Genomic DNA, 14,744 nt, shown 5'->3' on the forward strand with positions numbered 1-14,744 from the left:
TCTATTCTAATGATTTTAATTCTTCACTGTTAGCCTATTTTTGGGGGATGCTCTGAGTCTTCAACGCTGCAACATGACCAGAAAATTATATCTGTAGTTGTTTGGTTCCCCCCCACCCCCCCATCAGACTGGGTTTTGGAATATGGCTAAGCATGCAAACTCTCACATACTTTAATTAGAGGGACACCTGTGAAAGTCATACTCAGTGTGTCCTGAGCTGAGCACTCAAAAGTGGTCATCTCATCTCTTTGTACCTCTGTTTCCCATTTGCCAGCTGGGGATGCCAAGGATAAATTTGGCGACTCTGTGACATGCTGAACAAACGCTCCTCTTTGCAGCTGGATGGATGTGACTTTGGACGTGGATTTCCCAGGTCATTCAGGAAGTCTCTAACAAAATGCACTATTGAACCCTGATTTCCCAACTCTTGGCCCAGTGATTAGCCTTGTCTTTGCAGGATCTATGGAACCTTTTCAGCAAGTAAGAAGCAAACAAGAACTGTTCTGTCTAGACCAAGTGTGACATTGCCCTTTCCCATCTTGCAGTGATCCAAGGGTCTTGCTGGTTGCACAGCCAGGGAATAGTTTTCTCAATTTAAAATGAAGCGTTAATATGTTTGGAGTTTCTTCCTCTCCACCCCCATTCTCCTTTGTCCAATTGTTTCAAAGAAAGACTTAATTGTGCCAGACTTGTATGAGGAAAGCCAGGCTGTCCCCCAAACCAGCCTAGAGGCAGGCGTGGAGGGCAGGAGGACGTGCCCTGCTCCCAGAGAGGGTCAGAGGGGAGCAGGACTCCCGCTGTCACTCTTGCTTTTCTCCCTGAGTCTAAGGCAAAAACCAAATTATTCCATGATCACAAATCTGCTTCACTGACCAAGTCACGTTTCATTTGAACAGAGAAGAAACCAGGCTTAAAAATGTTCATGAAACTTCCTTTGTTTGTACCTTATTAAGTTATGTGGCCTTGTGCTTCCCATCTGGCTTGGACACTATTTTCTTCTCCTCCTCTTCCAAGCATAATGTCTTCCTTGGAAGAATAGGCAGTGGCCTGAGATCAAAGATTTATTTGTTCTGCTGCTGGTTGACCCACTGGCACATGCCAATTTGTTGCCACTCAAAATTAGTCACAGTATTTACTGGCTCTGTGCCCAGTTGGTAGTGGGAGATAATGCACTGGAGTTGGCAGATGCAGCGAAGGTCGGCGGCATCGTGTGTGAGGGGTGGAGCGGGCAGGATATGGAGTGATTTCAGAGCATTTAGGCCCATGTCAGTAAGATGTGACCACAGCCCCTTCTCTGATACAGCGGAGGTAAGATGTGGACCTGCAGGGCTCAAGCTGTGCCTGCTCTGGCTGTGGGCTTAATGACTCTCTCTTCATCAAGGCCCGACCACCCTAAAATCAGATGTTTTAAATGAAGATTTAGCTCCTTTTGGGATCTATAAACTGCATGTGTTTTTTGTCTTCCTACTCATCGCCTACATTCTCTAAACTGGTCTTTGGCCTGGGTGACCCATATGCTAGGAAAGGTAGAGTTTTATTAGGTTACTGGTTCACAGAATGGGTCTACATGGTGTTTGGGAATATTTGGATTTTCAGGACTTTTGTTGTGGCATTGATATTTCAGAAGAGAAAGAAGGAAGGTGCTGAGTGAGAACTGTGGGTGCATTAAGCAGCTGACATATACTTCTGTATTAGTGTAACGTGAATCTGTTACAGTTGTTTTTTAGAGCAAAGCAGAACTGTGTTTTAGTTGGTCTGATACAGCTGCTTGAAGAAGGCTAGTGCTGTGCTGCTAGCGTTTGTCCTTAATGGTGATTGCTGATTGAAGGCTAGTGCTGTGCTGCTGGCAAGTGTTTGTCCTTAATGGTGATTGCTGATCTACGTCAGTTTGGTGGTCACAGGGCTGATCTCCAGATCCTCATTTCCTCCATGCCCAGTGCTTAAAGCAGAGCGTGGGAGACCCTGTGCTAAGTAGTGCCAGGGTTTGCCCTTTGGGAATGCTTCCCCCTGTGCACCTGGAAGAAAACAGGGTAAACTGCAGCCAGATGAGATCCTTCCTTTTGAGTCCTACAAAACAGCTGTGTTTAGGTAATGCTCAGTCATCCTTGGAATCTTTCAGTTTTGCTTTTGAGAAAAACCTGCATCTCAGATTTCCCTAAGCAAACTTTCCATTTTGCGGAAGAGTTGCTGTTTTTGAAGGCTGCTTCATGCCTTTGCTTCTCTGACCATTGCTAGCAGAATGCCAGATTCAGAGGATTTCCAGATTTCTCTGTCACTTCTTCTGTGTTATCTCGTTTCTCAAAGTATATCAATTCAGAGCTTCCTGCAGATAGTTCTGTCTGCAGCAGCAGATTACCAATACATCCGTGATGAGAGATGAATGTGATCATTTATTTACTTTTTAATAGCATCTTGCCTTCTAGGATCTTAAAGTGCTTTTAAAACTTCAGTCCAACTCTGAATCTCCTTGTTCCTTTAATTCAAAGGTGGGGACAGCTGACGCTGCATGGGTGGAATTTGGCTCTGTTTGGAGATGCTGCAGTAGTTGGTCAGGTGCCTGTGGTCCTAGCTTTTATGAGAAACACAGGGCACCTGCAGATCTGGCTAACTGTTGGAAAAGCCCTGGTTTCTGAACGCTGGAAAATGGTGTGTAAGTGTCCAAATATGTCCGGTGCCTGGGGCCAAAAATGTTAGCTGGGATGATGCCCCCAGTCCTGTCAGTAAGCCAAGGGTGGAACCCACAGCAATACTGGAGTCCCCAGTATTGAAATCCAGGCCACAAGGAAATGGAAGCCAGCCCACAAGGTGTTTTGTGGGATTCATACGAAGTGTTCCCTCCTTCACCCTAGCTTGCACTCTGTGAAGTGGTCCCTATTCTTATGCAGAGCCAGGACTTCTCAGGTCAAGGGCAGACCAAGGAGCCTAGCCATGGTTGCTTCTTAATCTTTTAAATGCCAGATCCATGCCCGCTGCCTGGTGTGGTTTGCCTCCAGACAGCAGCTGACAGATCACACCATCTCTGATCCACCCTCAGATTTGGGAGCCGAGTGGGGTCCTGACTCTTACCCTGGTAAATCTGCTCCATTAATAGCTATGAAAGAGCCTGAAGTTTCCATCCGAACTTTATCTGGCTTTGCAGCAAGCTGGAGGATTAAAAACCGTCGCAGGGGAAGGGAGGGAGCAGCCGTGGCTCACCCGGAATAGCCTGACCTATGACGGCACATACTGGCCTGGGGTGGGGAGTTGACTCCTGAGCTCACCAGTTATTAGCAGTGAGCACAGACATGCCTGCAGTCAGCAGCACACCCAGGGCCGTCTGCTCCATCCCAGGATGGTTTAGGGGGTCCAGAGGGATTTGTTAGTGCAGCTTGACTGTATGGCTCTTTGATGGGAGAGCTGGGAGCAGGCCTGAGGGCCAGCCTTGTGGAGACATCATTTGATGCTGCTCAAGTAACCTTAAGGTTTGACCTTCGGGCTGTTTGTATGGGGCAGATCTGTTTTTGAGGTGGAGTGGTATGAGAAGATAACCTTGGCCCTGCTGCGGCCCAGGGCTGTTGTCTCCTTGTTGTGTCATAGCAAGTAATAGAGGGATCCAAGTGGGCTGTATGGCTGCGACCCTCCCATAGGGCCAGCAGGCATGGGGCACAAACCTTCATCTACCAGGTGGGGGAAGAGTGTAGGAAGCAAGAGCAGGTTTTTTTAGCATAGTCAGGGATTCACTTCTTGTAGCCCCTCTCTTGTAACTGGTTTTGTTTTCCTTGCTTTGTTGCTCTGCTGGTGTCTCCAAGCCCTGTTTCACCTGCCCCATGTCGCTGCTGTGGGAAAATGCAGGGTTTCTTATTACTTCCTCACCCTCATTCAGAGCTGCTCCTCAGCTGAGCATTGCTGTTTTTTTCTTGGAGACAGGCTGTGAGTTAGAGCCCTTTCCAGTGCCCAGCGTTTTGCAGGACTTGTGCAGAGCACCTCAGCATAGCGGAAGGAGATCTTCCCAGCTGGCTGGATGACCCCAGGCTCGGTGTGCTTGTCCCCAGAGGAGCAGTGGAACGGCAGATTAACTGCATGTGGGAAGCAGGCGTGCGGCCATCGCAGTGAATAGACTGTGGGTGCTGCTCAGTGTTTTACAGCAGGAAGCACTGAGGCTGTTCTAAACCTTTGACCCCAGCGACATACTCCAGATTCCTCCCAGTTAAACAGTCTCCTTCCCTCCCCTCCAGGCCTGAAAGCATTCCCCCTCCTGACTAGCCAGACAGATGCATTCCCCCATAAAAAGATCCTTTGTGTCCCCAACAATTCTATTGATCTGCACACTGGGAACATCATTCTGCTTTGAAATTTGCAGCCTGCATACTTTATCGGTGATAGGTGCTACTGGCATTTTGGCTCTTTGAACATCTAGGAAGTCACCCAGCAGGTGGGAAATCCACATGCGGTAGATGTAGTAGGCTAGGGGAGTACAGCTGAACACAGGGCTTTGGAGCAGCATCCTTTCAGGAAGAGGTCCCCCATGCCGCCTGATGAGGAAGATGAGGCCATACTGAACCCTCTCCTGCTGGCATGGCAGTGTTGTGCAGCGCTGGCGTGCACGCCCTGTCACTGGAGCAGATGAGCAAGGGAGGCATCAGTGGCTGGTGTACAGGACTCTGCCTGTCCAATCAGTGTTGATGCATCTGCTCTCCAACAAGCTCTTCCGTGCCAAGGGTTTGCGAGGAAGAAGGGAATGTTGGTGCTCTCTATGTCCTGCCCTGTAGACAGGTTTACCAAGCGCGTTAGGCACTTGAGCTGTACAAAGTTGTGCTTCTAACTGTGGAGGTTTTTTGGTTCAGCTTTTGCAGTCTTCATCAGTATGTATACTTCCCTGATGCTGCCACCCCCCCCTCCCCCTTTTACTGACACTTGAATAGCTCAGCAGTTCCTGTGGGGGAGAATGAAAAACAGTGATTCCCTACTAGACATTCAATCCCAGCCTCAATAAGGGGATTTATGAGTAGGGTGCTGAATGGCTGCAATGACTTACTGTGTCTAGTGCTAGAGTCAGTTATTGTGGTCAGGGGTGAGCTGGGAATATGCGTGTGTATGTGGGGAAGAGGGGAACTGAGATTAGCCAAATAGACATAACACAAATGTCCTCTACCTTGGCTGTGTAAAAACATGAGAGTGGGCATGTAGGTGCTTTGGCAGTTGGATTAGATGATCATTCTAGGACCCTTCCAACTGGACTCTATTCTACATCTAGTCGCATGGACCTTCTTACTGCCATTTTGGGGACCAAGCATGAAAGCCTGATCCCTGCCCTGCCGGGAAAATGTCCTCCATACATTCTCTGAGAAGATCCATGTGTAGCAAAGGGAGCTGAGGGAAGCGGGTTTGCATGGCTGTCATGGCTACCTGGCAGTCCCTCAGACACTTCCTAGTGGCCTTCCTGTAGAGTTGGTGGCAGTAACATGCACCTGCTTTTCCATCTTGTCCCTCTTTACCCCAAGAGGGGCTGAACATGATGGCTGAGACCTGAGGTTAAAGAACCGCTGTGCTCAGCAGAGCAAGAAGACTTTAGTTTTACACTGCTTTCTGCCTCTTGGGCAGTCATGCTCTTCCCACTTAGGGCTCCCTTGCTTTTCAGGGTGTTCCTTTCTAGCCCAGAACCTACTGTGACCATGGCTGGGTGGGCCTTTCTCTGTTAGACAAGACTTTTTTTTGACACTTTCAGGCTTTGTTTTCAATTAACAAAGATGATGTAATCGAGTGTAGCCTATGGGTTGCATCCCTGTCTCCCTGCTGCTGGAGTTGCCTGGGGCATGACAAATACATGCTGCCCCCCTCCACAGCTGCAGTTTGCCTGGCCCTCTTGTGATGGCCCTACCTTCCAGCCCAGTAAATGAACTGCTTTGTTCAAAGCTTTGGGAACAATCCACTTAGCTGCATGGAGAGATCGTTGAGAGAAGTGTGATAAGGGAAGTAGTCTGATAAGGACTTTTCTGCAGGCCTGTGGGGAGCTGTGCCGTGCAGGGAGGCAGTGAGAGGAACAGGGCTGGCTGCTGACACTGTCATTGTCACTGTAGATTCATGTTGTAAGGTCCCCAGTTGCTTTCAACAGCCAGCTCCTGCCAAGCATGTGCATAGTGAGAGAAGGTGGAAAGAAGCTGCTCAGCCACCTTCTCTCTCTAAGCAGTTCGCTGCATGGCTTTCCGTGTTCGAGAACAGACCAGCTGTTGTGGGAGCAAAAACTCCACCCTGTCTGGGTCAGAGACAAGTATTAAATCAGGTTAAGTGTAACCACACAACATAAGGCATGTTAGGATGTGGTTTGCTTCTTGCTGGTCCAGGAGATGAAAGAACTGTGTTGCTATTGCCTGGTCTGCAAAAAGTGTTAGACCAGAGAAGGACAAATCTCACTCATGGTTTTTGGTATAGCAAAGTATAAGAGGTCTAAGTTCATCCTGATTGTCTGTAAGTCCTTTTTCAAACTATGACTATGTGGAGAAGTATTTCAGAAATTCTGAGTGCAAGAATAAGGGAGACTTTTAAGCTTTCCTTCTTTCTCATGAGCAAAAACTCGCAACTATTTCTTTGTCTCTGCTTTGCTGTGTCTGTGTTTGAAGTCTCCTGACTTTCTCCTCTCTCTCTCTGCAGGTCCTTCAGAAGCTTGGGAAAGCTGATGAGACAAAAGATGAGCAGTTCGAACAGTGTGTGCAGAACTTCAACAAACAGCTGGTAAGATAATTGGTGATATGTAATTACACCCTGGGTTTCGGTATTAGCTTCCAGTCATCTCCTGCAATATGCAATTAAAGCCCATTAAATTAAAGGATGCCATAGGCCTATTGAAATGACCCACAACTTGTAGCTGTTCACTTATGAGAAATGACACTGTCTTCCAGTGTCCCAGTCACGGAGTCAGGGGGAGTGCATGGTGAAAAATGGTACTTGTTCGAGACCCAAGTTTAGGAAAATAAGTAACTCAACCAGGACACTTCCTTCAGATAGCAGCTGCTTTGTAATGTAATTTTTCGGGCTGAGCTGGAAGCAGAGACATGAGAGCAACATTGTGTCTCTGAAAGATGGATAGCAAACAGATTAGAAATCAAAAATAACGTGGAGCAAGGCAGATTCCGTTTCCTAAGTGCAACGGGAGGCAAAAGAGACAAAAAAGCTCAAATGGTGAAAAGGGAACCTCCTTCCATGGCTAAGATCTAAGTCTGGCTTCTCCTCATCCTTGCACAATCACTGTGTCAGGCCTGAGTCATTGTTCTTTCGTGTGCCTGCTTCATCCCTATATTTTAGCGCACAAAAATATTTTAGCAGTGTAGCAATTTCCCCCACCCTCCGACTGAAACAGCACTCGGTTTACATCTTGAACTGGGTGTGTGTGTGGTTTTTTTTTTTTTATCTGGAGCTTTCAGCCACCCATAGGAGGGGAAAAACATCACTTGCCCCAGGGATTGTGTTTGGTGTTAAGGAAAGTGTTTCGCGGCAGGAAAAGCATGCCACACCAATGCTCAGGTGGTGCTGAAGACATCTTTCAGCCACTTTGTGCCCTCCTATATTTGGAAACTTTTTCTGGAGCTGTTTGTGACAGCTGCACCGTATCTGTTAAGACTCAGCAGATGTGGTTATGTGTCACAAAACCAGCTGAGAAGGGATTTGCCTCAGCTGAATATAATGAAAATCTTTCAGTCTGACTTCAACTCGTGTCTAACTGGAGCTGACTGCAGATTCCTGGAGACTCATGCACGTTCTCTTGGCAGTGATAGTCACTGTTGCTCCAGAAGTTCATGCAACATTTCTATAGCACGTCCACTGATGATATTCTCTTGTACACAGAGGAATACAGTTTGGCTTCCTTCTGACAACATGACATTATCAGGTGTGATTTCCTCATACAATTTTTAAGTATTGGCAGGCAGAAAATAGCCTTTTAAAAGGAGGAATACTGAAAAACTTAGCCAGATCAAGAAGTTTGGATTTGTCTGGAATAGCTTTTCAATTTCCAAAGCCACGAGTTCCAGTGGTGGACTGAGAAGCCTGTTATAGAAGCACTGCCGCTGTACCCCTTAGAGCTGAATTTGTTTGCCCATCTTGCAGGGGCAGGCCATGAACTAAATTCTCCAGTTTATCTAAGGAGCTGGAGACTGCTCTGCATTTGCTGCATGGGGTCTGTTGGTTTTGCTTGGGCCCTCAGTGTCCCTAGTACTAAAATGAATACAAACTATGCCTGTTTTACAGGACAAACCATAAATATGAGTTAACTGGATTGTTAGAATATCCAGGGCTGAGGAGTTGTTACGATGCCAGCCAGACTGGAAAAAAACACCTTCAACTCTATATGCATATGTACACACTTGTTTTTATTTTTATATGTATGATAAGCGTGAGTAGTACAGCTATGTGTAAGATTTCTGTGGCTCTTTCCTTACAAAGTCTGCTCCAGTGGGAAAGTCTGGAGGAAAGCTGATCTTTTGCTGCAGGCTTGTGAGAGAACAGCTTCCCTGTGGGACTGACTGGGGTGTGACCAGGCAGTGGCCCTGTTTGTTGCTTGATTTAGAGGCTCCTCTGATGGCAGTGACTGTGTTGGGCCACTTAGACACATGTTCCCATGCGAGGGCTGTCGATGAATGTAGAGCAGGTCTAAAAATCACTTACTCGTTTTCAACTAAGGTGTCTTGTGGTTCTCTCAAATGGTGGTTGAGTGGAAATAAGGGGAAGCATTGCACTTCCCAGCTCTCTGTCCATTCAGGCTCGTATAAGAGCACCACTCTGAGGTCTCTGAATGGTGGGAGCTTTTTAGCTCAGATGGATTTGCTGCGTGACAAATGACCTGGACATAACCATGCTTCTGCAGGGCTCCAAGGTTCGCTTGTGTCTCTTGAAGGCTTGACAAGCAGCACGACTGGCTCCCATGTTATTCCCTCATGACAGATTATCTTTGGCAATTAACCTCCCAAAAAGTTCATTCAAAGGCTTCCTCCTCCTTCCATTCCCCAGTGTCACTTGAGTTCAGGCACTGACAAAAGGGTCTGTCCTGGAAATAGTCCTGTAAAGATGCACCAGAGCCCCTGCCCGAGGTGTGCCAGGCTTTGGCTTCTCTTCCTCTGTGTTAGAAATACTCGCTGGAGAGACAGTGGGAGGCTGGTGGCAGCCCTTACGCTTGGCACCACACAGTGCTTCTGCCTGGCAGAGCGGTTTTGATACCCTTTGTGAGCTGTCATTCGTGTGGAAGTTCTGTGTTAGATTACAGCGTTTCACACAAACACATGAGAGACAAGCTGCTGCTGGCACGAGCTGCTTCCATCCCTGCCCGTACCCCACAGTGTTCGGCACAGCCTCAGCCTGCAGCGCAAGCAGTGTGGACTTAATCTTTGCTCCTGCAGCAGGTTGGCCATGGACCATTACAGTCTAGTTTGGAGAGAGACTTTCTGTCCAGGCAACAACCCTTCGTGCCCGGCAGTTTCCACTTCAGCCCTGCGTAGCAAATCAAGTTCAGGCATGCCTGGTACCCCAGGATGGGATCTTCTCACCAGTTGTTCATGCTTTGTGTCTTAACAGTTTTGCTGAATGGAAGCTTATCTGGAGCTGTTGTTTCATTGCTTCCTCTTGCACCTTTATGCACAGTCTGCTCTTCCAGTCCTATATTAACCTAATCTGGAACAGGACACTACTTGTCTCTGTCAGGTATAGAACATCCCTGCTGATAAGAAAAATCCTTCCCATCGGAACTGCAAAACCAGGGAGGTTATGTAAAGAAGGAGTTGCAGTCTAATGTTAGGATGAAAGAATTTCTTTTGAAGATTGGGGAAAAAAGAGTTTTAGGAAACCTGTCTACTACCAAGCAACAGCTCTATGGAACATCACGTACTTGGCTAGTGCTCAGTGGAAGGTATTGTAAATAACAGCCCTGCAACTAAACAAGAAAGCACAGAAGGAAACCAAACCACTCTTGTGTTTAACAGAGCTATAAGTAATAGGTAGTTCATCAGGTCTTTGGAGAGAGAGCTTTTCCAGCTTCCAAGCACAGCACTTCTATTTTTAAAACTGCATCTTTCTCTACGTACTGTCCTTCATATTATACCTGGTTGTGTTAGAGGCTCACAGGGTTGAATTACACTGTGGTTGCAAGTATGGCAAAGCCTCCTCAAACAAGAGGATACTTGTGTGTTGGAGTAGAACAACTTATTGAGGTCACTTGTACATCAGGACACAGTGTCATTGTCCCTGTGCAAAGGTTTTAAGTCAGTTTGTTTTGCAGGGATGAGAAGTGAATATAGGGTTCAGGTTCAGCACTGATCTTCAATTTTTGTCCTAGTTTTACTTTCCTTTTGTGGAGTTCTGTTATTCTGAGATAAATATATGTGCTATTTCTTCTTTTTTGTTACGTTCTTGCAATTAAAAAATGCTATTAGATTTTTGAACATCTTGAGGTTCAACCATACCTCTATAACTTCCTTCTGCACACCTTTAAACCTACTGCTTTTTGATAACTGGGAAATGGATTTTTCCAGTTTCCAGTGTAACTCTCTTCCCTACTTTTTTTTTAACCTCTGAGTTTAGGAAGCATCTTTTAAATGTGCACTCAAGGGTGCTGAAAGTTTCGGTTCTGTACAGTATTTGATAGTATTTGATTGCATCAGGCACAAGCAAACACATCTTACAGCTTCATTGAACTGCTGCTTGTCAGCTCAGCCTCCCTGATGGTCCCCAGTGTGTGTGCTCTTTGATTACTCTGGCACCTCTTCCCTGGTGAGTTCTGACTGCACTGCTAGGAAGGTCTCAGCTGTCCAGGTTTCCACTTTCACCTTCAGCCAGCAAAGGCTCTACATTTGTTTGCTTTGTGTTTTAAGAACTCTGAGGACTTTTGCAGTAGATGTGGTCATTATTCCTTTCCTCTTGTACTCTCTTTGGGTCAGTTCCTAATGCTGAAGCCTGACTTTCTTTTATAGAAGTGGCCAGCTCTTTTCCATCCCTCATTTCCTTTGTTGATGGCAGCAGGAAAAGAACAAATGTGAACTCATCCAGAACTTTCGAGGCAAGGAAAACACATTGGACCATATTATTGGAAGCGGATGGATTTCTCCACAAAGCTATGCTAGCACTGCCACTTCAACAGCTGGGCAGATTTAGCCTCTGCTTAGAGAGCACAGCTGCACTGAGAGCACAAGGGATCACAGCATAAGCACAGTTGAGGCAAGAGATGCCTGAGTGGTGGGGAGGGCTGATGGGAAACATCTGCTTTTGAAGCTAGTAGCTCTGAGGCAGCTACCAGAGATGGCCTGTGAGCTCCCTGTCTCTGGAATTGTCTTCAACTGTCAAAATTCATTATGCTGCCCCCCCTCAATGGGACACAAACTGGGAAAGAAGAGGAGGAATGGCAGCAGGCTGTGAGGAAGGTGTGAGGTGTAGTTTTTGCTTTCCTTCATTCTTGGTTTTACAGGCACTTTGGGGGTTAGTGAGGATCCCACAGGGTAAGGGAAACTTTTGGAACAGAAATCTTTGCCTCTTAAACTTTTTCTGTACTTCTTGCATACTCCAGAGGTTGCCTGCAAAGGTAACCTCAATGTTTGCTCCTTCCCTTGCTTTGACATGCTCCATGGTGGTGTTAGTCAACTTCTCAAGCCTTGGTCTTCCCTTCCTTTCTGTATAATGTCACTGTCTGGATGTACATATGTATGTGTGCATGTGCGAACCGACTTTTCTGTAAAAATCTTTAGGAACCTTTCTAATCTGGGTTCTTGTACTGCACTCAGCTATTCTAAAGGCTCCAAATTGGCAAAACTCAGCCCAGCTTCTGGTTTTTAATCCTTTTGTTTCCTAGTGAGTGAGATCTGCTGCTGGCAGGTCACATCCACAGTGAAGGTAAAGAAAAAGTTCATTAACTGTGTATTTGCAAGCTCTGCTGCACAGAACAACTTAGAATGTTTGGGTAGGCCAGAGGTCCCTTCTAACTACTTTGCACTGGAGTTTTGGTTTGCAGTGTGGCAGGAAAAAGTGGTGAGCTAAGCTGCTCCCAAACCAGTATAAAATAAATCAATTGTACCTATCTTCTATATCCTACAGACTCCCTTCAGTTACGTTTGTTGCATAGAGCCACTAGCCCTTGGCTTATAAACTGATTGTTGCCCGTAGGACCCTTGCTAGTTGCTTGTAGGAAATCGGAACAGTAAAGCTGGCTCTGCTGGGAAGAGCAAATCGCAGCTTTACCCACATCAAGTTACTCGGTACTATGGTGATACTGTTGACCAAACATGCCTGCAGGTCACTGGCTGTGGGCTTACCAAGTCAGAGGGCTGTGTGGTCTCCCTGTTGACATTTGTGTTTCATGTTCTCTTTATATGAGAGAATAATTGCTGATCTCCTTCCGTTCACAGTCCGAAGGCACGAGGCTGCAGAAGGACCTCCGAACTTACTTGGCTTCCGTAAAAGGTAAGGTCTGCATAAGCAGAGGATTGTTTCCCCTCTTGTGCTTGCTTACGCAGTGAGGTTTCTGCAGCCACCCCCTCCCTGGTGTTTCCTCAGATGTGGGTTGTAGGAAAGGTCAGCCTTGTCTGGGTGGGGAATCTTTCAGAATCCTTGAGGAGCAGCTGGTGTGGAATGGAGTTGTGCTTTGATGCCAAATACGTCATAGTGTCTTAGCAGGTAAACTCTCACATCTTTTCCTAGGGGAGGACAAAACACAAAGAGTTTGATAAGATTGCACCCTTGGTTCCCTTTTCCCTCTGGTTACCTTCTGTGTCTCTGTTATCAAGGGTCAGACATTCTGTACTGAAAAGCTTAGCATTTGTTATAACCCTCCTGTGTCCCCATTCCTCAGGGTGAGGGTTAAACTGTGAAGCACACACTATTTCCTTCTTTCTGAAGCAGTTCCCTGTTCTTTCCTAGCCATGCACGAGGCCTCCAAGAAGCTGACAGAGTGCTTGCAGGAAGTTTATGAGCCAGATTGGCCTGGGAGAGATGACACAAATAAAATAGCAGAGGTAAGACTGTCCAGGGTATGGGGTCACCAGGCTTGGTCTGTCAGCAGATACGAGCTTTGGGCTGTGTATCTGTGCACCACATATCTTCAGGCATATGACTTGGTAGGAGAATTGGAGATGCAAACTCAGCATTGGGAAGAAGGGAAAGCAGAAGGGATGTGACCTGTATTTTTGTCTGCGTAGAACACTGTCCCTGGATGCTTAAATGTTACACAGAGCTGTATGTTTATGCCCATAAGTGATTTTTTTTTTTTTCTCTTGGCAGTGGCTAAACAAGGACAGAGGATGCCAAAAAAGAATCAGTAGAGTCAACTGGATGTATTGCTTATGCTTTGTGCAAGGGAAAGGGGAGGGAGGCTAAAATCTATGGCCAAAGCATGGTCAGAGCAGCCATTGTGTAGCTGCAACAACCTCCCACTCACAGCACCACCACCAGGTGCCATGTTTTGGTTGCTACCTCGTTTGGCTGAGCCTGGTGTCACCCCAACCTGCTGTTCTTCTCACACCTTGGTGAGGTGATGCTTGTCCAACTTGTGCAGGTGTTTTCCATGGAGCTTAGGGCACAGCCTGTGAATTGACAGCTTGGATCCCCCTTGACAAGTGCGTATGCTGGGTCCAGGTGGAGGCAGGTGCCCTCTGCTCTTTTACTCAGCTGTTCTGCTGAGCAGCAGCTGTGGCAGTTGAGCTCTGTGGATCCATCTGCCATGAGGCTGCAGGACTGGGCTTGTCTGCAGCTGTCTATGGCACTGGAGCAGTGTGGATAAGGAATAGAGAGGGGAGCAGGAGAGGGACTCTCCCCTTCCTCTGCTTTCCCCTGCAGAAAATCTTACCTGAAATAACATCTGCATCTTGCCCAGGAAATACTGACTTCAAAGCAGATAAATCAAACAAAACCTGAACGTTTCCAGGTCAATTCTTGCATTAACATGGAAACTTGCCTTTAGGAAGTGCTGCTGCAGTAAATAATGGAGTTGTAATTCAACTACTTCGGCTTCACTTTTTCTATTGTTTTTTCCTGAGCCACTACGGTGCCTCCTGGGAGACTGTCCCTTCAGAGAGTTTGAGGAAGGGAGGTCAGAGGGACCAGGGGGCTGGAGAACTAACTGTAGCTACTCTGAGCATCTGCAGGAATGTTTCCAGCCCTCCACCTCCCCCCATTAATGTCTTTGTTTATATTTCTCCCTTTCAGAAAAAGACAGGTAAGAAAAAAGTGCTGTTCCTACCAAAAAAAAAAAATTAAAAAAAAAAAATCCCACATGAAGTGGTCATTTTCCCTGAATATTTTAGCCAAAACCCATTAAGTGGAAAAACAGGAGAGGGGAGCAATCCAGAGTGTTGATGGGAAATGAACTGTGCCTGAGATAAGATCAAGGATGAAGTAGCACTGCAGGCGAAAAGACAGGCCCTCAAAGGAAGTTTCATGAAGGGCTCTGTGTCCTTGGGGAGGCCACTGGATTTAGCAGCATCACGCTTTCTTCTCTGATTCTACAGTTTCAGCGTGACCTCTGTTTTCAACTAATTTCTCTGCTCCTTAGTTTTCCGAAGAGATTACTATTTATTAAGAGCTCTGTGGAACAGAAATTGTTGACTGTTAGGACTTGTGGAGAAAAAAGAGAAAAGCAGCGCTCCGTGTTCTTAACAGCTAGCTCATTACTTTTGTTTTTCAGAACAATGATCTCCTCTGGACAGATTTCCATCAGAAGCTGGTGGATCAGGCACTTCTGACCATGGATACATACCTTGGCCAATTTCCAGATATTAAAGTAAGATTTTCTTTAAACC

General features: G+C 46.6%; 1 protein-coding gene across 1 annotated transcript in view; it reads left to right on the top strand.

Moving 5' to 3' along the window:
• Positions 1 to 6,627: 6,627 nt before the first annotated feature.
• BIN1 (bridging integrator 1) overlaps positions 6,628 to 14,744 on the top strand; it is a gene marked incomplete at its 5' end in the record, with an annotated part of 50,652 nt that continues 42,535 nt past the window's right edge. Inside the window, 4 exons of the mRNA XM_010150896.1 lie at positions 6,628 to 6,708; positions 12,357 to 12,411; positions 12,868 to 12,962; positions 14,630 to 14,725. Of these exons, the coding sequence (XP_010149198.1) occupies positions 6,628 to 6,708; positions 12,357 to 12,411; positions 12,868 to 12,962; positions 14,630 to 14,725 (327 nt within the window). The remainder of the gene's footprint in view (positions 6,709 to 12,356; positions 12,412 to 12,867; positions 12,963 to 14,629; positions 14,726 to 14,744) is intronic.

This window comes from Eurypyga helias, unplaced genomic scaffold (genome assembly GCF_000690775.1).
Source record: "Eurypyga helias isolate BGI_N326 unplaced genomic scaffold, ASM69077v1 scaffold2414, whole genome shotgun sequence".
NCBI classification, from domain to species: Eukaryota; Metazoa; Chordata; class Aves; order Eurypygiformes; family Eurypygidae; genus Eurypyga; species Eurypyga helias.